Source organism: Choloepus didactylus, chromosome 2, assembly GCF_015220235.1.
Source record: "Choloepus didactylus isolate mChoDid1 chromosome 2, mChoDid1.pri, whole genome shotgun sequence".
NCBI classification, from domain to species: Eukaryota; Metazoa; Chordata; class Mammalia; order Pilosa; family Megalonychidae; genus Choloepus; species Choloepus didactylus.
The window spans coordinates 237,170,166-237,195,754 of NC_051308.1; the positions used below are offsets into that span (position 1 = coordinate 237,170,166).

General features: G+C 56.2%; 2 protein-coding genes across 7 annotated transcripts in view; one reads left to right on the top strand and one right to left on the bottom strand.

Moving 5' to 3' along the window:
• MTHFR (methylenetetrahydrofolate reductase) overlaps positions 1 to 4,281 on the top strand; it is a 17,142-nt gene extending 12,861 nt beyond the window's left edge. For all 6 annotated transcript variants that reach the window (XM_037828510.1, XM_037828511.1, XM_037828513.1 and 3 more), the window contains exon 12: positions 14 to 4,281. In XM_037828510.1, the coding sequence (XP_037684438.1) occupies positions 14 to 211 (198 nt within the window). In that variant the 3' untranslated portion in view covers positions 212 to 4,281. The remainder of the gene's footprint in view (positions 1 to 13) is intronic.
• Positions 1,270 to 18,884, bottom strand: C2H1orf167 (chromosome 2 C1orf167 homolog). Its single transcript, XM_037810462.1, is given in 20 exon segments — positions 1,270 to 1,591; positions 2,104 to 2,197; positions 2,466 to 2,679; positions 2,750 to 2,810; positions 2,905 to 3,103; positions 3,502 to 3,607; positions 4,932 to 5,223; positions 6,588 to 6,732; positions 8,335 to 8,543; positions 9,241 to 9,395; positions 9,504 to 9,690; positions 11,087 to 11,205; positions 11,759 to 11,993; positions 13,417 to 13,603; positions 14,019 to 14,125; positions 15,172 to 15,308; positions 15,953 to 16,160; positions 16,591 to 16,634; positions 16,807 to 17,981; positions 18,815 to 18,884. Coding segments are annotated over 20 exon segments (4,122 nt in total). The 3' UTR covers positions 1,270 to 1,413.
• Positions 18,885 to 25,589: the final 6,705 nt, after the last annotated feature.

Sequence of the window (25,589 nt, forward strand, 5' to 3'; positions counted from 1 at the left end):
CGCCCGTGTGCAGGATGAGGCCTTCGCCCTGTGGATCGAGCAGTGGGGCAAGCTGTATGACGAGGAATCCCCATCCCGCATGATCATCCAGTATATCCACGACAACTACTTCCTGGTCAACCTGGTGGACAATGAGTTTCCCCTGGACAACTGCCTGTGGCAGGTGGTGGAGGACACATTTGAGCTTCTCAACCAGCTTGCCTCAGAATGAGGCAGACTGGCTCTGTGTCTGGGCATCCGGATACCCTAAGCCTGGGAGCACTTATGCCCACCCTCTTGCTCCCCAGTCTCAGTTTTCCTGGGGAACCCTCTTCTCTGTTTCCCTCCAGGCCCTGGCCTCACTCCCACACAATGAAGGCAGCTAGATGGGTACAAGGCTTCCAGGCTCTGGCTGGACTGAGTCGGCCCCACACGGAGCCTGGTGCTCCCAGCTCTAGCTATGAGGCCTTGTTCTTTGGGGGGGAGCCTCTCCGTCTTGCTGAGAACCGTGGGCTGGAGTGGGGCGCACTGTCCTCTCTGAGGTGAAGAGAGCCCAGGAGCCCTCGCACCAGGGCAGCCTCTGGGAGCCAGGCCGAGGATACAGATGAACTTGTGCTCGGGCCCTCTGCAGGATGGGCAAAGTGACTGTGGGCAACAGGCATCTGGGGCCCTGCAGAACGGACATGGCAAGGTGACAGTGCTGCCCCTTTCCATCTCCAAGACTACTTGTGACTGAAGGGGCAAACCCCTGCCTGACCTACCTACTTGCTGGCCAAGGTGCAGGCCCCTGGAGGCTGAACCCCAGCAATGCAAGCTTTTCTTGCCACCTTCTGAGAGCTCAGCTGGATTTTTCACCGTTCTACAATGCCACTTTTTGAAAGGGTTGTCTCTCTATTTTGGTGGTCAAGAGAAAGCACCCTTGAGGGTTAAAAGCAGTCTGAATTCTTGAACTTGGTGGAGGCCTTGGCCGCCTTCTTTCTCACCTTAGAGGGCTTTGCCTGCACCTGTTCCTGTCAAGTACAAAGGCATCGCTCACCTGTGCTTCTGCAGGGGCTGCATGGTGGACACGCCCCCTGGTTTTATTTCTTAGGTGGAAACTCCTCCCACAGCTGCTCTCTTCAGCTGCGTGTCCTGTCCAGAGGCTGGCTGCCTGGCACTGTCCCCAACCCCAGACTGCTGAGCTTCGCTGGCCCAGTGGAAAAGAGGAGTGCACTCGCGTGGGGGTGGGGTGGTCAAAGAGCAGCCTAAGGGCAGAGACCGAGCAAGACTAGCAGCGAGGACTAAGGAGGGCATTTTATTGTCCATTTCAGCTGGGAACCGTTCCCTCTGTCACCACGCCATGGGATGAGTGCCTTCACTCGCGGGGTGGGTGGGGTGCAGTTCCTTCCCCATGGAAGGCCGGGCTCAGTTCTGCTTTTTTTCTCCGGGAACAAGTCAACAACTGCAGCTGGGCCCCCTGCCCCATCCCAGCTCCACCATACCCAGGGCTTGGGCAGCTTCCGGCCCATTCCTGGGGCCCCTGGGGCCCAGCTTGCTCAGGGGCCTTGGGCTGCCTGTGGCTCCTCTCCTTGGGCCCCTGGCTGCCAGGCGCTGGTGCCATTTCTCAAAGGCCTGGAAGCAGGAAGGGAGGGCAGGAGAGGCCATTGGCCTGGGGCTCAGGCCCCCTCCGAGGCCCACGTGCTGGTCTGCGGGGGCAGCACCTGTGCCCAGATCCTTTGGGCCCTTTAGGGGAGCCGGAGGCCACTCCCTCCGCCCTAGGCAGGCAGCCAGCCCGGCCCCAGGGCAAATGCACAGACTCAAAATAGACCTGACTCGCTGCTGTCTGGGAGGCTGTGCTCCGGGAGGCTGTGCTCCAAGAGGGGCATGAGGGGAGGGGCTGCCCCAGACCCACGCTCTGCAAGGGCTAGTGGCACAGGGCAAGCCTTGTTTCCAAACCCAGTGGTCTGGGATGGGACTGGGCTGGGCACGTGATCCCCTGCTAAATTTAGGGCTCCAAAATCAAACTGCTTTCTATAACTGAACTGCTCCCTCCCCTGAAAATGAGGGGTCCCTGGTTTTGGACTGCTTGGCTGGGCTGAAGTGGGGTGGGGGCCGCACTACCCAGTACCTGGGAAAGGACACAGCCATCGTTTTGCTGCTGTACTCGCCGAGCCACCCGCAGCTGCAGGACCCGGCGCCGCCATGCCCCCCAGGCCCATCCCAGCTGCCACTGCCTGAGCTGTGGGGACGGGTGGCAGAGAAGGCCCAGAGCTGGGCTCACTGCTGCCTCTGATGCCTGCAATCCTGGGCAGCTACCCTTCGTGCTGCTGCCTCTCCCTCCCCAACCCCGCCACTCCGTGGCACCAGGATGAAAGGGATGTGACAAGGGGTGTTGTCATCTGAGGAGTGTTACTATGCAGATTCCTGGGCCTGACCCCCGAGGTTTCAGATGTGGTAGGTCCATGGACCATACTTTAAGAAACATCGTTTCTAGGGATTATGGGTGAGAAGTGGACTACAGGAGGGCTGAGCCCCATGGCCTCTGAGGTCTCTTCCAGCTGTGGGGTGGGGAGGGGCCCCCTCACCAGTGTCCGAGCCAGCTGCTCCGTCTCCTGGGCATCCACCCAGCACTGCCAGGTCGCTGCCAGGACCCTGGCCTGCTGGGGACCCTGGAGCCGGCGAAGCAGTATCTCAAGGCGCCAGCGCCGGAGGTACTTCCTTCTGGAGAGAGACGTTCTGGTGTGTGTCCGCGGCCAAGACAGCCACGCATGCCCAGCACCGTGCCCCCCACCCCCAGGACCAGGAGGAAAGGGCGGAGCTTCTGTTGCTTCTGGATCATGTGGGGAGGAGCACTGGCGGGGGAGGGAGGGGGCGCCCAGCTGGGGCGCAGGCCAGCCCCTCCTGCTCCGTTCCCCCCGCCACCTCCGTGCACACAGCGGCTCTGACCCCAGCTGCCTCTGGTGGGCCTCAGCTTGGCCTTGGAGGGCTCTGGTCTCAGCACTGCAGTCCCCGCCTGTTGTCACGCAGAGGGGCAGGCTCCAGGCCCAGTCGCAGCGCACAGACCACTGCAGCCAGAGCCCGAAGGCCTGGTGCAGGGGAGGCTGGCAGCTGGCAGGGGGCAGCCGGAAGTCCTGCTCTGTCTCGCCTGGAAAGGGGAGTCAAGTCAGAGGAGGTTAACACAGAGGTTCAGGATGGCCAATTCTCCCTTAGAGTATAAGCTCCTAGAAGGGGAGAACAACAAAGAGGGGAGTGGCAAAGGGGGCTAAACTAGGCACAGCGCACCTTCCCCCTGCCCCCACATGGCATCTGCCTGGGACTGCTGCTGTTTGGGGCAGCATCCCACAGAAAAGAGACAGGAAAGGAGAAAACCTTTCTTAAAATGACTGAAATGTTCGAGAGGAGGAAAGGGGCTAGAACAACTCAGGTGAATACACTAGGACAGTTTACCAAAGAGGAGAAGCTGGTTTTCAGGTTGTTGAGGCCTGGTGACCGCCTCAGCCCTGCGCTGCAGAGAGTCCATCCCCAGGGGCAGGGTCCCCTTACTCTGAGCCCAGGACGGTTCTCTGTGTGTCCTCTGCCTGCTGAGGCTGTGGAGCCGTGGGGGCCTGGGGGCCACGAGTCCCGAGGCCTGTGTCCAGCAGCTGCCGGTCTGAGGGAAAGGCCAGAGTGGAGAACCTGAACCCGACAGGCTTGGATCTCCCGGGGCCCAGGTGACCTGGTGGTGTGGCCGTCAGCACCAACCTCTGCCGCTCCTCTGCCACCCTCCTACTCCAGGAGCACTCGCTTCGGGCTGGGCCCTGGGCTGAACATTTTACATGCAACCCTGTGATGTAAGGGATTACTCTTCAACTTTATGGGAAAAGAAACTAAGCTTACAAAGATAAATTCTCTACCCAGGCCCCACAGCTCGGAAGTGGTCTGACTCCTGAGCCTAAGCCCCCAGCTGTGGCTTTCTCTGGGCCGGGGGTCCTTGGACCCTGTGGCACCATGACACAGGCCAATACCTGCACCAGGTGTCCCAGGTGGGGGCAGGAGAGGCCCAGAATCAGGAATCTTAATTAGCATTCCCAGCATTTTTACTTCCTGTAAGCCTCCCTTTCTCCCTCAGTAAAATGGGATCCTTGCCTTACTTTGTTTACAGGAATGGAATGAAAGTATTTATAAAATTACTCTGAAAATAGAATGCCCTGTAAACCCATTCCTAGCATAAAGTACTCTGAAACTCCAGAATCTGTTGGTGCTGCAACCTCACTTATGTGAATTCTGCAAGTAACCAGAGCTAGTCTTTTTCAATACCATAAAATAAAATGAAAATCCAAAGCAGTTTAATCCTTTTCCTCAAAGTCTTTCTACTGTCTATTATATACTCCCTGGCATTCTCAAACAGGATTCTTGATGTCAGCTCTTCTACACCACCTGACCTGCCAGAAACTTGGGGTCCGTGTGTCATTTCTTGAGCTGGGTTTTCATTAGTGCCTCGTCCCCTGGGCCTCTTTATTTGCTGACACTAGCACCAACTGCTTCTGGTCTGCAAAGGGACTCAGTTATCTTTGGGTAGATGGAGTTATGGGAGAAATGTGGACTATAAAAAAAAATTCTGATTTTTCTTTAATGAAATATTTCAATTTTCCAGTAAGAAAAAAAAATGACAAAATATTGCTACTGCCCTGGCTGGCATCCATCTTGCACCATGAGCTACGGTGAGCTTAGGTGTCTGCCTCCCTGGAAGACTAGCCTCAGTGCTTGGCACCCAGACCTCGTGCTGGGCTGGCACCTGTGGCTGCTTGGTTTACTGACCTGTCAGATTAGCCAGGGGTGGTGGTTTGATGGGAACTGGCTAAGGATGGGCTCTACCAGGCTGCTGGGCCCCTGGCAAAGCATTCAGCCGTGTAGCCATCATGGGCTGAAACAAGCTGGTTCTAAGGCTGGGGGGCCAGTTTTGGACCTCCCACCCCACCTGGGCCTCACCTCACCTGTTTCCAGGGAGCTGGGGTGTCCGTCAGCAGTAGGAGGTGCCCCCTGGTGGCCATCCCTGGGCAGTGCCTGAGGTCAGGCCCAGGCCCGGGGCAGATGGTACAGGTCCCCACGGCCTCCTGGGCCGCCTCTGCCGGGGCTCGCAGTTCCAGCTGCACCCTGAGCAGCGCTGCCCGCCACTGGGCCCAGTGGGTCTGCAGGAGGCGCCTGCACTTGGCCTGCCGGAGCTGGGCGACAGCAGCTTGCTGGACATGGCCCTGGGCCACTGCCCGGGCCCAGGCCTCCAGGACCCTGGGGGAGAAGGGAGAAGCCCGCACCCAGGCCCTCAGGGTCTGCAGCAATCATGAGGGTGGGGAGCTGGGTCCCTCCTCCCCATCTCTCTTCTACAGAAATCTGATTAGAATGGGCAAGGGAGGGGCAAAGGCACACACCAGGGACAAGCTTCTTGTCTAGCGGACAGGGAGAGGGACATCCCGCCAGCTCCACGGTGGCAGATGGTCCCTGTCCCAGTCTCAGAGCACCGTCAATCCTGGCCAAATATGAAGCTCAGGGTTGCCCAAGGCCGGGGGCACCCACCAGGCGGAGGGGCTCACACAGGGCCCAGCTCCCTCACACGGCCTGGCCACCCGCCACGCTGTTGAGGCCTGCTGTACCCCTTCTCTTGGACTTCTGCCCTGAGGCTAGTGTGGCCCCCTGGCCCTTCCCCTCGGGCCACCCTGAAGGCTTGACACCTGCCAGGAGCACCCCAGCCTCCCTCACAACACACTCCAAGCCCGGATGTGGCTGCCAAACAGGAGTGAGAGCACCGCCCAGCTGGCTAGCAGAGGGTGGGCATGTCACCCTGAAGCCCTGCAGGTTATACCCTGTAAAACGTACTGGCAGAGGGTAACGGAGGGAAGTGCCTTCTATCAGGGCCTTGGTGCACAGACCCCTATCTGCGAACCCCAGTTTGGGGGGCAGAGACGCCACCATGGGGGGTGGGGGGGACCCAGCTAGGGGAAAGGGGCTCCCTGAGGGGAACAGAATGTCTATGGGGCTCAGAGGAGAGAGCACGGGTGCCAACCATCCCTGCGGGGCCACTGTGGATGCCTGTGCATTTGTATTGACCCATGTGAGGGGGCAGATGATGCATTTTACTACTCTTAAAATATGCATCAGTGATCCACATTCGTGTTTTATCGGGACATCTCTGTTTAAAGGAGGATTTTGCTCTTATCTTTTGGCAACCGTGTACAGTGGGATTCTCCTGGGGGAGGCCTCCTTAAAGGGCCACGATAACGCAAACTCGGTGGGAACACGTTGTTACCGTGGGTGTTGGAGGGGTCGATTCATCCTAGCTTCATTGTGTTCTCTGGAACTGCAGGACTGACCCAGACAGGAGGTGGAGTCCTGGGCTGGCCAGGGCCAAAGGTCAGGGCTAAGGGGCTTGCCAAACCCCTTCCCAAAGCAGCTGAGAGAAGGTTGGTGGCCAAGGCCCTATGGCTCCAGGCTGGGGGTGCCCTTCATGCCCCCTGTTTGCCGGGTCTCAGACCTCAAGTCCAGGCTACCCCAAAGCTGCAAGAGATATCCAGCTTCCCATCCCCTGGGCTCTGTCCCTGCTTTTTTGGGGTGGAGGAAGGAGATACCCCCGCCCTCCCACCCCCAGGCCCACCCACCTCTGCAGCAGCAGCCGCTCTTGCCTGGCTGCCCTGTGTCTCCGATGAGCTGCCGCCCGCTGCCAGCTCTGGAATGCAGCCCTCCGCAGGCCCTGGAGATGGACCTGCGCCCACGGCTGGTACTTTTCACGCAGGGACTGCTGCCCTGGGGCCAGAGAGAAGCGGAGGTGCTCCATCTGGTGCTCCACCTGGCCCCCTGGGCCCTGGGGAACTGTGGGCCCCGCCTCACCCAGCCCTTGGCTCTCTACCCACCTAGGGACAGAGGAGGCCACCCTAACTGTCCAAGTTAACATGCTTCGGTTACAGGTGTCTTCCGGCTGACCAGGTCAGTCCAGTGCATAGAATTGTTTTGTTTGCTTTGGTTTTAATTTCTTGACAAGGTTTAGGGATCAGGGGGATTCACATGAGAATCTAGATTTCCAACTTTTCTTTAAAAACTGGGAGGACGACACTTAGGCTGGAGAAGCAGCTGTTCCTGGCGGACAGGACACAGGCTATCCAGGATAACCAAGTGCCCATTAGGTGATGTATCAGTGGTGGGCCATGCAGACGACCCCCCATGGCCCCCATCTCCTGGCATAATGCCCTTCCGTGAGTATGACTTGCTTTTAACAGATTACGGCAGAAATGATGGCCCGTCCTTTCTGAGCTGAGGGTATAGAAAGGGTGTGACTTCTGGCTTGGGTGCGCTCTCAATCTCTCTCTCTCTCTCTCTCTCTTGCTTTCTCTTGGATCACTCCCGAGAGAAACCAGCTGCCACGTGACATGACGGGGCAGAGGCTCACGTGGCCAGGGCCTGAGGCCTGCCCTGCTGCCCGAGCTCAGCATGGATGTCCCTCCCACCCGCTGGACCTTCGGATGAGCCCATAGCCCTGGCCAACTTCACTCCCACCTCACGGGAGCCACAGGGACCCGTAAACCACACTTGGCTCCTGACACACAGAAACGTGAGATATTGAGAAGTTGCTGGTTTTAGGGCATTATGTTTTGGGGCAATTTGTCACGTAGCAATAGATATCTGATACTGTTGGTTAGAGAGGGCCCTCGGGTTGTGATTCTGACTCAGCTGGGTGGAAACTGAGGTGCAAAGGAAACAGCTCTTTCTTTTGGCCCAGAGGCCAGGACGCCCAGAGCAGGCCTGTTTGGGACCACCCCTCCTCCTGTCAGTGGCCTCGTTCCTCAGGCCTGTCCTGCAGGTCCCAGCCTCGTCTGACTCAGCACAGCCTTCCCGCCTCCCCCCTCCACCTGTGTCATCCCCGCTGCCTCAACTTCCCTCTGTGCTCGGCCCCCAAGTCATCCTGTCACCTCCTGGGGACCCTCCATGACTCTGCCCATCCCCAGCTCAGAGCTCAGACTAGGGACTCCTGAGGGCCAGGCAAGGATGAGGACGAAGAGGATGGCGGCACCACACCTATGACGAGCTGGGCTCTGGGCCAAGCACATCACGTGGACCATATCCTAGAAACCCCACAACTACTCCCTCAGGTGGGCGCTACTATTATCCCCAATTTACAGACGGGTAAGCTGAGACTCCAGAAGTCAAGTGGTTTGGTTAAGGTCTACCCAGCCAGGAGCGGGAGGGCAGGGACACGAACCCAGCGCGGTCAGACATGCAGCCTGCGCCCGCAGGCTCTGCTCTGCCACCCTGTCCTGGGGTGCCCTGGGGGGGTCCTATCACAGGACCCTGGCTCTGACGGACATTGGCGCTCCCCTCACCGCAGGGTCCCCGACCTGGCACCCGACTCACTCTGCCAGCAGGAGCGCCAGTGGCGCAGGGAGCCTCGTGCCAGTGTCCGGCTCCGCTCTCGGGCCCAGTGCTCTGCCTTCCGCCACTGTGCCAGCCGCTGCCGCCACACGCCCAGCGCGGCCCTGCAGCTCCGGCACCAGGCCCAGCGGGCGGCCAGCTCTCTCCGGGCACCCTGGGCCGCTGCCCAGTGGCTCCAGCTCAGGAGGACGCTGGGGAGGGGAGGGAGCATCCACCCTGAGGCTGGGCACTGCACCTCCCCCGCCACCGCAGGCTCAGCCCTCCCCACCAGGCAGGGAATTCTCCCTAATTCCATCATGGGGGAGGGTGGGTTCCTGGGGGTTGGAGGAGTCAAATGCCCCTCTGAGAGTCACAAGACAGGTGGTGGGGATGGCAGGGAACCCCAGACCCCCTGATGCCCAGGCCCGTGCTTAGCTGCTAGCAGTCATAACTGCTATAGACTGAATGCTATGTGCCAGATGCTGGGCTACAGGATGTATGTGTCCTTATCTCCCTGATACCCCAGTGGACTGAGTACGATTATGATCCCATTTTACAGATGTGGAAACTGAGGCACAGAGAGGTGTGCCAACTTGCCCATGGTCACACAGCCACCGAGGAGCACAGCTGGGATGAGAACCCAGGCAGACTGACTCTTAGAACTGTGCTATGAATGACCAAATGGACGAACCACAGCTGTGAAGTCTCCAAGGCCACCGATGAGCCCCAAAGTGTCCCCTGCTCCGTGGGAGGAGTTGAGAGGATCTGAATCCGGGGGCCAAGCTGGCCAGGCATGACCCCAAGAGGAAGCTGCTGCGAAGAGCAATGGATGGGAGGAAGGGGCCGGGAGACAGAAAACCCTCTGAGTGATGCTCAGCATGGCTTGCCCGTCCCAGGAGGGGTCCCTACCGCCTCTGGAGGATGCGCTGGTACCACTTTGCTGCTCCCTGCAACTGCCCAGCCCGCGCCTGCCAGAGCAGGAGGCACTGCCCCTGCTGCCGCCGCCCAGCTGCCTGCAGGAAGGTCACCCAGAGGGTCTCCAGGAGGGTGGAGTCCTGGGGTGCCTGGGAAAGGAAGGGTGGAATCCGGGGCCCCCGGCCTCTGCCCTGACAGCCCCACCTTCTCCCTCGACCTGCCCCCCATGTACCCCAGCCCGGCGAGGCCCCCCTCACCCTCTCCAAGGAGCCGCAGGGGGTGCTGCAGCCTGGCAAGGCCTCCCTTCCGCGGACGCTGCCCAGAGGCTCTGGGACCGAGGTGATCTGGACGCCGCCTGATGGCGGGCACTGCGGCCACGTCCTCCAGTGCCACCGCCTCAGGACACGCCGCAGGATCCGCCGCTGCATGCCCTGGAAGAAGGAGCTACCAGGAAGGGGCGGGTGAGTCTCGGGGTCCCTGGCCGCACCCCCTGGCTCAGGGGCAGGGGTTGTGTGGAGCAAGGGCTAGCCCTACCCTGGCCCCGTGAAAAGCAGATCTGGACGGGGGCTCACATGTGCCAAATGTGGGGCTAGAACACACCACTGCTTCCCACACTGGCCACTCGCTGGAATCACTGGGCACCTTCAGAAATAATGATGCCCACCCATGTCCAGAGAATGATTTAATGGGCCTGGGTGCGACCTGCTCATGGGGAGTTCCCCAAAGCCCCCCTAGGGCTCTAGTGAGTGGCCACGGTTGGAGGAGCTGCTCTTCCGGCGTGCCTCCTGGGGCAGGGGCCACACAGCTGAGGAGGGGGCAGGCGGAGCCCAGGCTTGCTAGACTCCAGAGCCCACGTGCATAACCACACCAGTGATTCTGTCTCTGCTCAGTTATAAAGACAGGGAAACCGAGGCCTGGGGGAGGGCCATTTCCTCAAATGCCCACAGGGACCCAGCAGCAGATCCAGAATCCAAATGCTCATTACAGCCCAGCAGGGCAGTTAGTGACCGTGCCACAGTGCCTGAAGGCCAGAGGACAGACTGGGGGATGACTGACATTCTGAAGGATCACGTTGGATTGAGTTCCCCTGGAGCTCCATGGGTGCTTTAAGAGAGACCGAGGGTCCAAGTGGACCAAGGGGGTGTGGAGATGGTGGACACCAGGTATGTCGCCTTCAGAGACAGAATTCTGAACCCTGCAACTGCTGGCTTATGTTCCCCCTGACATCCTCAACCCCTGCCACCCCCACCCCCTTCATCCACAACCACCAGCCTGGGCTTGGGGTCCCAGCAATGGACATTTGGTGTAAACGCAGCACTTCAGAGCCAGCTGCTTCACCTCACTGAGCCTCAGTTTCCCTAGCCATATGAGGCCAATGAGAGGGAATAAAAACTCTGCCCCATGGCTCTCTCATGTCTACGTTTACAGATTTTATTCCATGCCTACAACACACCAAGCCCCTGCTAGAGACTAGGGAGACAGTGGTGAGGAGATGGACGTGGTCACTGCCCCCAGAGAGCTCAAACCTAGCAGGGTGATGGCAGGTGGCTTTTCCAGATGCTGGGGAGTGGGGTGGGGGGCCTCCCGTCAGGTTCCGGCCGCCTTGGCAGAGCTGCAGGCCCTGAGGTCACTGCTTAAGCACAGATCAATGTCCCTGGGCCCCAGGTTTGCAAGGCCCCACTGTGTACCAGGTCCGTGCTGTGGCCACAGAGAGGAGCCAGAAGTGGCCTGCACTCTCCGGGGTGCTTCTCTCGGTGCTGAGCATGGCTTAGGCCCCCACCAGTGGCCCCTGGCTCCCCATCCTTCCCCTGGCCCAGGTTGCAAGTTTGTGGATACCTACTCTGCCCGCTGGTGCTGGGAAAGCCGCGTCCTCCACAGCAGCAGTGCCCGTTGGAGGGCCAGTCTCCGGCAGGCTTCCTGCAGGGAGCCCCGTCCTTGCCCCTGGGGCAGCTCCAGGGCCTGGGTCTCCAGCCTCGGGCTGTGGGCTGTGGCTGCTCCAGGGGCTAAGCTGAGAAGGGCCATGGTCCCTGAGAAGCAATCAAGAGATGAACCAGCCAAGCCCCCACCAACCTCCTGCCCAAATCCCCTCAGGGCTGTGTTCCAGGCCCCCCTCGGGACCTCTCCCAAGGGCTCTGCCCTCCCACTGCCTTCAACCCCCCTCCAGGACACCTCAAAGACCCCATATTCCCCCATCAAGGTTTTTTTTTTTTTTTTTGGAGGGGCGGGGTGCAAGCATCTCAGAGGCAGAGGCTATCTCCTCTGCATCAGGCCAGGCACTTCCTGAGAGCAGGACCAGAGCCCTTCAGGGTGGGATATGGGAAACCCAGCACCACGCCCGGCCTCCAGCAAGCCTGCAGTGGAGGCGAGGGACTCGCCTAGGGGAGCTCACCACGGGAAGCAAATGTGGCCCAGCCGAGGCCTGCCTGCTTTGGGGACCCCTCGGAAAACTCCCACTCTACCTCCTCCTTCACAAGAACCCATAAATTCAACTGGGGCCCACCGAAGAAGGCACTGAACGGGTGCCCTCGGCTGGGGCGGGAGGGCCTGGCCCTCGGCCCGCCACTCGCTTACCTGCCTTCTGTCGGCAGAGGGACAGCTGGGTCACCTTCGCCCTGTCTGAGGCCTGGAGCTGCTTCATCTGCACCCACTGCCACAGGCACGTCCTCAAGGTCCCCACCCGGCGGTCAGCCAGGTGGTCCCGGTACCGAGCCCCTCTTTGCACAAACCGTTGCCAAGCCGCAAAGCACCTGGGAGTGAATCATAATGGCTGCAGCCATAGCAGCCTGCTGAGACGTGGGGCCCCTTCACTTCTCGGGGCCTCATTTCCTTGCCTGCCTTTGGGACTGCATGGCACGCCATGCTCAGGCCATGACGCCATCATCTTGGGATGCCTGGACAACCTCCACAGCCTCCCACCTGGCCTCCTTGCACCCACTCTTGTCCCCCTCCAATTAGTCTACACTCGGTAGCCAGAATGGTATTTTTTCAAATCTCAAATTAAGCCATGTTGCTCCCCTATAAAAATCCTATAGTGGCAGCCTCCTTGCTCTTATGGTAAAATTTCCACTTTTCTCCATGGCCGTCAAAGTTCCGCATGAGATGATCACAAAGCACCCCTTCTACGGTTACTGTTCCCTGCGTTTCCTAGGCTCCCCGGTCACAGGCCTTTGCATATGCTGTTCCGTCTACCGGGCACACTCTTCCCCGCTCTCCCTCACTAGTCGACTATTCCGATCTCCACTGAACCCTGGTCTAGGTCAACCTTTGTTCAAAGTCCCCATAGAAAACTACGCCAGGGGATATAATCAGCAAAATGTAGATGGTGAGAAACTCAACCAGACAAGCAGCCTGGTTTCTTTGACAAATAAATTGCAAGAAAAAAAATGGAAGGAGCCCATAGTTTAAAAAGACTTTAACAATGTATCAACCAATTACAACATATGGGCCTTACTTAGAGCCCAATTCAAACAAGCTGTAACAAAATCTGTATTTGTGAAGCAACTGGAAATTTGCATACCAAAAGGAATTTGTTGGTTTTGAGGAATTATTTATTCATTTTTTTAAGGTGTGATCATGGTATTATGATTTTATTTTATTTAAAGGTCCTTATCTTTTAGAGGTGCATACAACATATTTACGGGTGAAATGATAATGATGTGTGGTACTTGCCTCAGAATAATGCAGGAGGGGGGCAGTAGTTGGGGTACAGGCAAATAAGCTTTCCCAGGAGTTGATTTTGTTGAAGCTGGTGATGGGTACACTGGGGTTCATTACCCGATTCTCCCTACTTTTATGTAAGATAAAATTCTTATAGTAAAAAGTTAACGGGAATAAAGCCTAAATTCATAGACCTGTGTTCCTTCCCTTCATGACACTTCACTCAAGTGGTATCCACACGCTCACCTGGTGACTGCTAATTCCTGTCTGTCCCCCACCCAGCCATCGGCTGTCGGGACTCGGCTTTGTTCATAACCGAATCCAGCCCCTGCGGTGGCATCCAGGCCACACCAGGCTCTCAATCAGTGGTGGCTGTTTTCCTTGGTTATTTCCATCCTTGCCTCTCAATATAAGAAGGAATCGAGAGCTGACTTAGGGGCCCCCTCCCAGCCGTGTCCCATCCTCTGCCTCTGGGAAGGGGACCCCCACCCCAGGACCCCCCAAGTCCCCTACCTTCGGAGCCAGGCTCTCCGGCACCAGGTCCCCAGTAGGGCCACACAGTCTGTGTGTGCAGCCCTAGGGCGCCGGGCCTGGGTGGGCCGTTCCATCCGCTGAGTCCTCGGTGAGGTCGGGGCAGCCTTTCCCGTGAACCCCCTCTCCTGCCTGGCCCATCCCTTCTGATGACACCACAGGAGGAAGGCTGCGAGGGAGGGAGAGAGAGAAAAAAGAGAACGAGCGAGGAGAGGATAGGATCAGATCAGGAGGGGTGAGTGACACCTGGATGCCAAGCTCCGTCTCTGGGCCTCAGTTTCCCCAGGAGTGAAGTGACGTCCAAGGGACTGTCCAGTTCTAATACTGAAGCTTCTTCCTGGACCTGCACTGGTGTCAACGGCCCTAAAACACAGTTTCTGCACCTGTCCTACTACAGTGGGTCACTTCTCTGGCCTCAGTTCCCATCAATAAAATGGGCACAATACCTTGCCGAGGGCTCTGTGAGGCTCAGATGAGGGCATGTCTGGGAAGGCGGCGGAGTGGATGCCCGGGAAACACTCGGAACTCCCACCCTGCCCGGCCTGGCTCAGTCCACACCCGCCTCCCAGCACCCACCATCTCACCAGCCAGTTGCTGCAAGGCCTGCAGGATCTGGCCTCTCCCGTCTCTGCCGTCTGGTCTCCACTTGGGAATCTGCGGAGCTCCCTCCTCCTCCCTCAGCCTCCCTAGGCTGACAGGGAAAAGCTCAGAGAGAAACTGACACCCCCACCCCGGCTGGAGGCTGCCGAGGACCCCCGCTCCCTTCCAGACAGTCCATTTTATTCCTGATTAGAAAAGGGATGGGTGGAGGGGGGGAGGGAGGCTCTCCTTTTGCTTTAGTTCTCTCCAATACTATTTTTACAAAAAACACGCATTAAAATAAATATCATGTAAATAATTATTTTAAATACATTTGTTTAATTTAAAAACAAGAACAGAAGGAATACATCAGGTAGCACCACGTTGCGAATATAATTAACACCACTGAATTGTACTTGAAAGTGGTTAGAATGGGAAATGTTGAATATATGTTACCCCAAAACTAAAGATAGAAAAAAATAATAATACATTGCTGCAGTGGAAATTTGGGGAAATGAAGAAGAAAATAACAACCAGCTGCAATCTAGCTTTAATTTAATATGGGAATAATTTTCCTTCTGGGTTTTTTTTCCCAGTTTTACATGGTTGAAAAAACTATTTTAGCTACTATTTTTTATCGTCCTTATTTTCATTAACATTGTCATAACCACTTCTCCTTGTCATTAAAAATTCAATGCAAATACCCCTAAACATACTTCCAGAAAGACAGATATGTGGGAGGATGAAACTTCCAAGTTAATTTATGTACTTCCAACTATTTTGAATATTTTTCACATGAAGCATGCATTATTACTGTTGTGAATGGAAACAAAACTAATAAAGATGTTAAAAAGAGAAATAAAGGAAAAAAGACTATGGAGGAAATTTTTAGTCTTCATAAACATTCATATTGAATGGATGCCAACGGTTCACCATCTGGTTAAACCATAACTTACTCCCTGTTGGGCATTTAGGCTGTTTCTACAGTTTTACAAGTATAAATAATGCCATAATGGACATCTTTTTGCACAAAATTTGTCCACATGTGCTCATTCCATCCTCATTCTCTTGTGGGGGAGGAGGGTAGTGGGATATCGAGGCAGGAAGTGGGGGAGGCAAGGCCACCAGCACTGCCCAGGCTGGGGAGCCTCAGCTCACCTGTTTCTCTGCGCAGGGTCCCCCACTGCCTTCCTTCCCAAGGGGCCCTGCCCCTGGCCTCCCCCAGAGTCTGGGGGCCCTGACCCGGCCTGGATGTGGGGCTGCCCCTGCTTCCGCCACGCAGCCAGGTCTTTCCACTGGGTCAGGAGAGAAGGGAAAAGGGGGTGTCAGCTGCAGCCTGGAATGGGACACGAGGAAGGGGTAGGGGCAGGAGCCAAACGCTTCTCTCAGTCTGCAAAGTCTGTGGTCATGACCATCAGTCTGTCCTTCCTCCTTGGACAAATGCGTGAATGAATGGATGAATGAATGAATGGAGAGATGGAGCCCAAGAGGAAGGGCTTTCTTTAGGAGGCAGGGCCTGGGAGGGAAGAGCACAGAAGGGCCCTCCCAGTATTGGCTGGCAAACAGTAATAAGAAAAAAAGCAAACACTTGTATGTTAGAGTGCTTGCTATGTGCTCAGCAGGGTTCTGAGCCCCTTTTATCTATTAATTTAACCTCACAACAACCCAAAAGTGTAGTGAGGTTTACACTATTACTATCCCATTTTAGAGAGGAGAGAGAGACACAGAGAGGTTAAGTAACTTGCCCAAGGTCACACAGCTAGAAAGTAGCAGAGGCAGGATTTGAACTTGGGCAGAGCTGGTTCAGGCACCTGGGCTGAGAACAACTGTGCTGTTCTGCCAGTCGTTCACGGGGTGCAACCTGTGCCTCAGGGGTGCCCTGGCAGTTTACAGAGCCAGCCTCCTCTCCCCACCCCCTCCTTTATCACATCCCCCTGACCTCTCGGAAACTCTGGGCCAGCAGGGCCTTTGTATGTCGCCGCTGTGCTGCCTCCAGCTGGGCCTCCCGGAGTTGCTGGGCCCCCCGCAGCACCTGTAGGCCCTTGTGCAGCAGATGCCAACGGCGCAGAGCCTCTGCCTTCTCCACCACCCGCCGCCTCTGCACCGAGTGCCACCAGGCTCGGAAACATCTGGACAGCAGCTGCCGGCTGGGACCAGACAAGGCTGATCAGGGGATGGACACCCCACGCCACCCCCAAGTTGCCACTTGGGGCTTGGCACCACCCACGCTGCCTCTCCAGCAAGGAGAGGGGGGATGAGCCACGTCTGAAGCTGGAAGGGCTGGTTGCAGACTTGAAGAACTTCCCCTCTCATTGATGGCCAGACTTGGAAATCCAAGACAAAGACGTCCCTGGAGGCAAGTCCAGGGCAGACTAAGAAGTTTGATTCCCAGGGTCCCATATCCAGGATCAGCCAGCCAGGGAGGCTTCCCTCATTTCCCAGCAGGGACAGTGTAAAAGAAGGAAGCCATGGTTCCTCCCCTTTGAATCCCACCGTGGACATGCCACTTGCCCAGGTAACAGGAGGGGAGCTGTCCCGGGGGGTGTGTTCCCCAACCCCTGCAGCCCGGGGCCTCACCGGGCTGTGTCCATCTCCAGTGTCTCCATGTTTCGGGCCTTGTTCTGGGGAAGCAAGGGGCCACATGCAGTTCTCCCGCAGGAGAGCAGGTAAGACACCCACCCCCTGCCAAGTGCACCAACCCCCATGGCCTCCTTCCTGGGACAGTGACAGCCGGCCTCCACAGAAAATTCCCGGGAGCCCCCATGCCACCCCCCAGCCTCCTGTGGCTGCTACCTGCAGGGCACCTGGCACTAGTGTGGCCTCGGGGAGCCAAGAAGCTGTCTTCTCCTCCTTCCTGTCGGCCTGCTCCTGTAGGGCCCCCTGCCCTCCCTCCTGCCCAGGCAGGACCCCCCGGTCTGCAGGAGGGGAGGCTGAGGCACAGAGCCTGGCCTCCCTGCTACCTGCCCCTCCAGGGAGCCTGGGAAGCCCCCTCTGCCCCCCAACATATGTAGGCCCTGAGGAGAAGTTTCCTCCTCGGCTGAGGGGGTCAGCAGGAATCCCTCCCTGCTCGGGGCCAAGGGGCTCCCCAGGCAGCATCCCCAAGGCAGCGCCTGGCAACACTGGCTCCCTGTTGGCCTCAGAGTCTGCTGGGATCCCGTGTATCTCTGGGATGTCAGTGGGGTCTCTGAGACCTCGGGGAGGTCTCTTCCTTGCACCCCAGGAAACAAGAGCTGGCTGGCGGGGCTGGGGGCGGGCAGGGAGTGCCTGGCCATGGTTGTTCCGGGGGTCCTGCCATGCAGGGCCTGGGGGCTTCTGGGAGGCCTGCCGCCCAAGACGGGCCACCTGGTGCTCCAGGCGTTGCACAGACACCAGCAGCTGGTGGATGGCAGCTTGTGATGGGGCCTGGAGCTGGCTCTGGGCAGGGACAGCCAGGTCCTCCAGGGTGAGGGACTGGCCCTTGGGCCCAGAGGTCAGACCACTGCAGGATCTGGGGCCTGGCTGGGGGGACCCCTCTAGAGAGCCAAAGCCTGCCACGGGCCTCAAGTCTGGGCAGGGGGTGTCTGTAGCTGGCAGCGGCAACCACCGCAGGCTGGGGGTAAGGTGAGCCAGCGGCTGGCTGTGGAGGGGGCTGCCCCAGCCGAGCATGTGGGGTCGGAGGCTTTCCCCAGCCCAGACGTGGGGACCGCTGTGGCTTCCATGCTCAGCCAAGCCTGTCCCACTCATGCTCAGGTTGCTCTGCTGGACGGCAAACTCTCGGGCCCTGCCCCGAGTCCTCCCGGCCAGGGGCTGCAGGTTGTTCTGCTGCCGGAAACTTGAATTGACCAAGTGGCTGGTGGTGTCCGTCAGGGCGCGGCCCAGGCGGGGGCTGGCCAGGTTGGTCTGGACGGGCAGCGCTGACCCTGGGGACCCCCACCGGCCATGTCCATTGCCCGGGCCCTTGCCCAGGCTCTTCAGGAATCTCTGTTGATCTAAAGAGAGGAGACACCCCCATCAGGCTCGGAAGGACTCAGGGGCTCAGTGCCCAGGTGAGACAGGGGCCAGGACTTCTGTGTTCTGCCATCAACTCATCTGCCCGCTCTGATGGGCAGCCCCTGGGGGACTGGGCAGAGGGAAAACATGACTACATGGGGCGGGGGCAGGAGGGAAGCTGGGAGACACAGAGGAGGCTGGCAAGGGGGTTTCAGCAAGAGGTAATGGGGGCTGGGCTGGGGGCGGCAGCGTGGACGGAGAGAAGGAGTTAGAGTCAGGCTGTGGAGCGGGCACCAGGCTGGGAAATGGGGGGTGAGGAAAAGGGAAGACTCAAGGATGACACATTGGTTTCTGGCTTGAGCCATGAGGTGAGGGAAAAGATGGGGAGCAGCAGGCAGTGGGGAAAATCAGACCTGGCATCAACAGCCAACAGGGAGCTGCTCTGGGTAAACAGGTGGGATGGCAGCCCCCGCCCCCACCACCCCATAGATGGGGGTCTCAGCACACGGCCTGGCAGGCAGAGGGATAGGAACTGAGGTTCAGAGAGCTTCGGCAACTTGCTGAAACTGGGATGTGAGTAAGAATTAGAATTTGCTCTTGGGCTGCTCCCACTCTGAGGAGGGAGGCCAGAGGCCAGCCAGGCCACTCCTGCCCTTTCCCCGCTCCTGACCTTACTCGCCCCAGGCCATGTGTCCCCTTTGCTGTCCTGGGTCCAGCTGACCCTCTTCTCTGGAATTAGCACTGCTGTGGGCTGGGCTGCCTGGGAAGGGGCTCTGGTCGGGTGACAGAGGGGCTCCTGCCATGTCCCACCCAGGCCCACTAAGCCTCTTGCCTGGCTTCAGGGGGGTGGCAGGCCTGGGGGGCACGTTCTCCTTGTGGCTGGTGTCTGTCCTCAGCTCCATGGGCAGCGGCATCCTGCTCACGCCACAGCCGGCGGGCGGGCCTGTGTGAGCCAACGAGGCTCTGAGGGCGAGGACAGGGCACTCTGGCCCCCCCACCCCCACCCCTTGACAGCACCCTGGGGCCCCTTGAGCCAGCCCCAGCTATCCTGGGCCTGGACTCTCACTCATCACCACCCCCCTTGGGGTCTTCTCTCCCTACCCCATGACCCCCACTCCTTCCATTGTTCTTGGTGTCAAGTGCCCACTCCTGCCAGCAGTGACCACAGAGCCCGGACTGTCCCCTGTAGACCCTGCAGCCCTCCCAGATGGGGACTTTCTCTCCCTCAGTCCTAAGACCACTGGGCCCAGAGGACGGCTAGAGCCCTCTGCTGCCTGTTGACACTTCTAGACCATTCTCCGTCTCTGAATCCCTCCAGCTCTAGGCTCCTGTTTTCCCACCTGACCACTTACTACCCCCTCCCTCCTTGCTGCAGGCTTGGAGGGAGCCCAGGAGGCCGTGACCTGCCCCCCCAATCCTAAGACCTCCCTCCAGGGCCCTGTCACTCTCTCCAACACATGCTGATCAAAATTCTCGGTGAGTTCGCCATCCACGTGGACACTCCTGGCTGCCGGCTCCCTGACCGTCTCCCCTCCCACGAGCTTGTCTTCCACCCGACCTCAGCCACCAGTTCCCCCGGCCTCGCCGCCTCGCCCCAGACTGTGTCAGCCTGGATACCTGCACCTCCTCCGTCACTTCGGCTCCAGGGTCCCTCTTATCGTTCCAGCTCCCTGCTTCTCGTGTCCAGTCCCCACACTCCTTCCACCCCTGAGACCCCGCCCACCGTCCCCACTCCCTTGCTTCTCTCCCCCTCCTGCCACAGCTTGAGGCCCAGGCAGTGTGCACGTGCCACTTCAACACCCTGGTCTCTGAGACCCTCCCTCTCCTTTCACACTTGCTTGGCAAAACCACAACCTGGTTAAAGCCAGCTGCCCACCTCGCCCTGCACCTGAGCAGGTGAACGTGGCTAAAGGGCTCACACTGGGCGGCAAATGCTGCTGGAGAAGCAGACTCTGGTCCCCTCTCTCCTAGAGGCCAATCCCTGCTTGCCCCTGTTCTCAAACCTCCACCACCTCTTCCCCCAACTCCCCCCTCAGAAGACCCAGCTTCCTCTTTCACTCACAGAACAGGGCAAGCAGAGGACAAATGCCACAAGTGCCCCACCCCGGACCCCTCCCCAACCTGCCAGCGTCTTGCCTGAGGCCTCCCCTCCTGTGGACATACTGTCCATGGTCCCACCCTAGGCCTGACCACCCTCTTGCTCACTGGACACTAGCCTATCTCGCCTACCCAGGGCCACCACTGGCCACACGGTACCACAGTGTCCATCAGGAAAAGGGCCTACAGGAGGCTGAGCCCAGCACCAGGGCACAGGGCGTGGGGGGTGGGATTCAGGTGGTGACACTGACCCCCATCTGGCCCTCCGCCGGGCAGGGGTCCCTGGGTAGAGCTCGGCCACTGATCCTGCAGCCCTGTCACTGTTCCACAAATGACTCCTCCCACCAACACTTCTTCATTGGACCCTTCCCATCAGCACATGCACAGAGCACCAGAAATTGTTCTTTATCCCATCTTAAAGGAAAAAATACACACGGCCCTCCAGGTCCCAGCCCGTTTCTTGCCTTCCTGTTGGAATTCCATGCCAATCCCCACCCCTCTGGTGATCTTCAATCAGACGTCCCAGGCCCCAAAAATACTGCTCTCCTCCACTCCTCCAAGCAACCTCCAGGAGGCTAAGCCCGGTGGTCAGTCCTCAGCCCTGGGGGGGGGGGGTTATGCCTCCACCTCGAGCCCTTGCTGCCCTGATTCCAGGATGCCCCCTCCCCATGCCCTGGTGTTGGAGGCCCCAGGGCCCAGCAACAGAAAAGCTGAGTTCACCTGGGGTTGCTGAAACAGCAACCGGGCCCTCTCCCCTGACCCGCAGGGACGCCGCCATGCAGAATGTCATGGGCATCTCAACATCGTGCCCCAAACGGCACTTCTGACCACGCCCTCGAGCCAGCGCTCTCCCATCTGTGTCCCCCCTTCTCCGTGAATGGCAGCTCCATCCTTCCCGTGGCTCAGGCAAAAATCCTAGGGTCACTCTGACCCTCTCTCTCCCCCACACCACATTCAATCCATCAGCTTCCGAAGATACCTCCATCTCTAAATCCCTCCAGCTCTAGGCTCCACCTTCCAAGACACCGGGAATCCGACCCCTGCTCCTTGCCTAAGTCACCACCTCCCAGCGCAAGCGACCGTCACCTCCCACATCCCACCCCATCTTCCTGCTCCTGCCTTGCCCCCCCACATGATGGTCCAGGCGGCCCAGAGCAGCCAGAGTGACCCCACGGACACTTGGGTCGGATCATGTCCAACCTCAGTTCAAAACCCCTCCACAGCTCCCCAGCCTGCCAATGCCCCACTTAATGCTTTACATCAGGGGCCAGCAAACTACAGCTAGGCTGGTGGCCTGTTTTTGTAAATAAAAGTTTTATTGGTACACAGCCATGACCATTTGTTTATGTATCTTCTAAGGCTGCTTTTGCAGCACAATGGCAGCAATGCGTGCTTGCAGCAGACACCTGGCCTTCAAGAAAAGCTTTGCTAACCTCTATCCTGTGTCACCTGGCCCCGGGTCCCTCACCAACCTCATCCCCCACACTCTTCTCCCTCTTGCTTGCTCAACTCCAATGGCCCAGCCTCCTCGCTGTTCCTTGAAAATGTCAGGCATGCTCTCTCCACAGGGCCTTTGTGCCTGCTGATTCCAAAGCCTGGAACTCTCTCTCCCTCACTTCCAAAAATCCTGTCTCAAACATCACAGCAAGCCCCTTCCTGACCGCCCCCTTGCTCCAACTGCAGCACCCCCCACCCCCATTCTCCTTACCCTGCGTTCTTTTTCTCCCTAGCACTTAACACCATCTCACATACTAAATAAATTAAATTTGTTTTTCTCCCTCTAGTGGACTGTGAACCACATGAGGGCAGGTCTTTCTGTCTCTGCTGTCTCTGCAGCATATAAAACAGTGCCTAGCAACGGTAGGGGCTTGTAAATGTGTATTAAATGAATGGCTGAACCACACTAAGTGCCATGCAGCCTTTAGCATTCAGTCTGCCTTTTAATCTGCACCACAGACCTAAGAATTAGAGATGAGAAAACTGGAGTTTAGAGGGGCTACCTACCCAGCCCCAGGCCCTGTAAGTAACCGCTGGGCAGCAGGTGCACAGGTCAGCTCAGGACTGACTCCAGAGCGCATGCTCCCAACCAGAACAACACCCACCCCCGTCCCCCGCCCCCCGCCCCCTTCCCAACCGAACCGCAGGCGCCTGGATCCGCAGGGTCCCTTGCCTGCCCCCACCCTCCAGTGCCTGGGCTCTGCTATCCATCTACCTGCTGCACCGTCCCCACCACTCTTTCTCTACCCCCCCCCCCACACACACACACTCCGTGCCCACCCTTGTCCATTCAAGGCCACTCAGAGCCTCGCACCTCTGCGACCAAAAACATTTGCGGTCAATGTCCCTACTCTCCGGGACCGACCTTCACGTGCGTCTGTCTTCCTCCGTCCTCCTCCTCAGGTGGACCCGTAACGTCCCTGGCGGGTGGGCGGGGGGATTGCGAGGTCAGCGATCTTGCCCACTCAGTGTCCAGTCGCTGCCTCGAGGGTGCGCGGGGCACCCCCCAGGCCCCAAGGGGCGGGCGCAGCCGCCCGCGCTGCGCGCACGTGGGTCGAGGGCGCGCCCCGGGCGTTGGCCGCAGAGCGCAGGGTGGCTGCGTGTGGGTTCTGGCCCCGGGCCAACTGCTTGCACGTGCACGATGTGCAAGACGGGCAAAGCTCTCCCACGGCCTGCAGGGCCCTCGGAAACCTGGCTGGAATTCACCCCGCCGTCTCCTCTGAGTGCACTGTGCCTGGCCCGGTCACTCCCCCGGGAGGCTCCAAACGCCCTGCATCGTCCTCCCGCAAAGTCTTTGCCCATGACGTACCCGACCGCATCCCCGGTACGTTTCCTTCAAGGCCCTAATCCAAATGTCACCGCCTCCAGGACACACCACCCTGCCCCTCAACCAAAAGCGAAGGGAACATTCTCCTTTCTAACCCCAGCCCCATAGACGAATCAGAAGGCCAGGAGTCAGAAAACCTGGGAGGGCAATTGTTCTATGGTGTGTGAACTTAGGCAAGTCTCTAGCCTTTCTGAATCTCAGGCTTTTCTTCTGTAAAAGCCAGATGGTGACAGCTACTCACCTACCTCATCGGTTTAATGTAAGGGTCAAAGAAATGTCGAAGAGCCTTTTAAACACCTAAAGCAAGTCTTGAAGAAGGGGTGATTATTACTTCCTTCTAAAATCTGTATGTCTAATCTCTTCCTAAGCCTGGTGAATTGAACCTTTTGTTATTTATATTTTGACCATCTTTTATCGATGATAGTAATGCTTTTTACCTTAAAGTCAAGTTTGTCTGATATTAATTTAGCTCACCAGCTCTATTTTGATCATTTGCTTGGTATAACCTTATATTTTAGGTGGGTCTCTTGTAAACACAATATGACTGGAATTTTTAAAAATCTGGTCTGACCATCCTATATTTTAACCAGAGAGTTTAATTCATTTTAATCATCTTATTTTGTGCTTTCTAATGGTCAAACATTGTTACTTGTTTCTCCTTTCTTGCCTTTTTTTTTTTAGAATTGATCAATGTTTTCTTTTTCTTCCATTTTTCCTCCACTGCTGGCTTGAAAGATACACATTCTATTTGTATCTCCAAGAAATTTTATTATGTGTATTTAACAAAGTCTACAAAAAAAGGACTTTAGAACACTGTCCCTGGTTAGTCCTTCCTAACATATATTGTCTGAAGACTGAACCGCATGTTTACTATTACTTCTTGCATATCAGATCTCCCTTTTGGAAAAATTTCCTTCTTCCTCAAAAAACAAAAGAAAACAAACAAAACAAAACAAAACTCTTTAGATGTTTCTGTATTGAAGGTGTGTAGGTGATAGACTCTGTTGTCATTTGTCTGAATATGTCTTTATCTCACCTTCATTCCTGAAAAACAGATTGCTGGGTACACAATTCTAGTTGACAGTTCTTTTTCTCAATACTTTGAAGAAATCACCCCATTGTCTTCTGATTTCTCTTGTTGCTGTTGAGACTCAATCAGCTGCAAATCTAGTTGTCACTCCTTATCAGATAATATCTTTTCTACCTGGCATCTTTTGAGATCTTAATTTTTGTCTATGGTGTTCTGCAGTTTTCATTCATTCATTCATTCTACAAGTTTTACAAAGCATTTACTAGTGCCAGCACTTTTCTGGGTGCTGAAGATACAGTAGTGAACAAAGTACCATTCTGATTCTGTTTAGAAATTTGGGGGGGATCCTGAATCTGAGGTTTGGTGTTTTTCCAGTTTGGAAATTCTTCTGCCATTTGTTGACTCTCTTATATTAGCTTCTTCAGGAATATTTGTGTTAGCCCTTCTCACTTATGCTTCTTAACCTTTCTTTCATATTTTCCACCCTTTTTTTTTGTACTTTTTTTTGTTTATTGAGATTGTTCACATACCATACAATTACCCAAAGATCAACCAGTTGCCCCCAGTACCATCATACAGCTGTGCATCCATCACAATTAAATTTTTTTTTAATTTTTAGAACATTTTCATTACTCCAGAAAAGAAATAAAGACAAAAAAAAGGAAACTCAAATCCTTCCATACCCCTAACCACCCCCCCACTCCACTGCTGACTCATAGTATTGGTGTAGTACATTTGTTACTGTTGATGAAAGAATGTTAAAATACTACTAACTTGAGTATATAGTTTGCAATAGGTATATTTTTTCCCTATATGCCACTCTATTATTAACTTCTAGTTATACATTTGTTCTGGTTCATGAAAGAGATTTCTAGTATTTGTACATTTAATCACGGACATTGTCCACTACAAGGTTCACTGTTTTATACATTCCAATTTTTTAACCTCCAACTTTCCTTCTGGTGACACACGTGACTCTGAGCTTCCCCTTTCCACCACATTCATGCACCATTCAGCACTGTTAGTTATTCTCACAATGTGCTACCATCATACCTATCCATTTCCAAATATTTAAGTTCACCCTAGTTGAACATTCTGCTCATAATAAGCAACCGCTCCCCATTCTTTAACCTTGTTCTATATCCTGGTAACATATTTCATATCTATGAGTTTACATATTATAATTAGTTCATTTCAGTGAGACCCTGCAATATTTGTTCTTATGTGTCTGACTTATTTCACTTAATATAGTACCCTCAAGGTTTCTTCATCAACCCATTTTATTTAAGATGGTTTTGTTCACACACCACACATTCCATCTGGAATAAATTATTGATGGTTTCCTGTATAGTCACATATTTATGTATTCAGCACCATCACCACTATCTATATAAGGACATCTCCATTTCTTCCACAAAGAAGGAGGAAGAGTCAAAGAAGGTAGAGAGACAAAAGAAAGAGAAAAAACAAAACAAAACATGACAGCTGGGAAGCAACAAAAGGAAAGACAGCATTAAACTAAAGTAGAATAAAGAGTCGGACATTACCAATGCCAAGAGTTCCATAATCCATCCTTATGTCCCTCTCCCATATGCACCCAGCCTTAGTATATTGCCTTTGTTACATCAAAGGAAGCATAATACAGTGTTTCTGTTA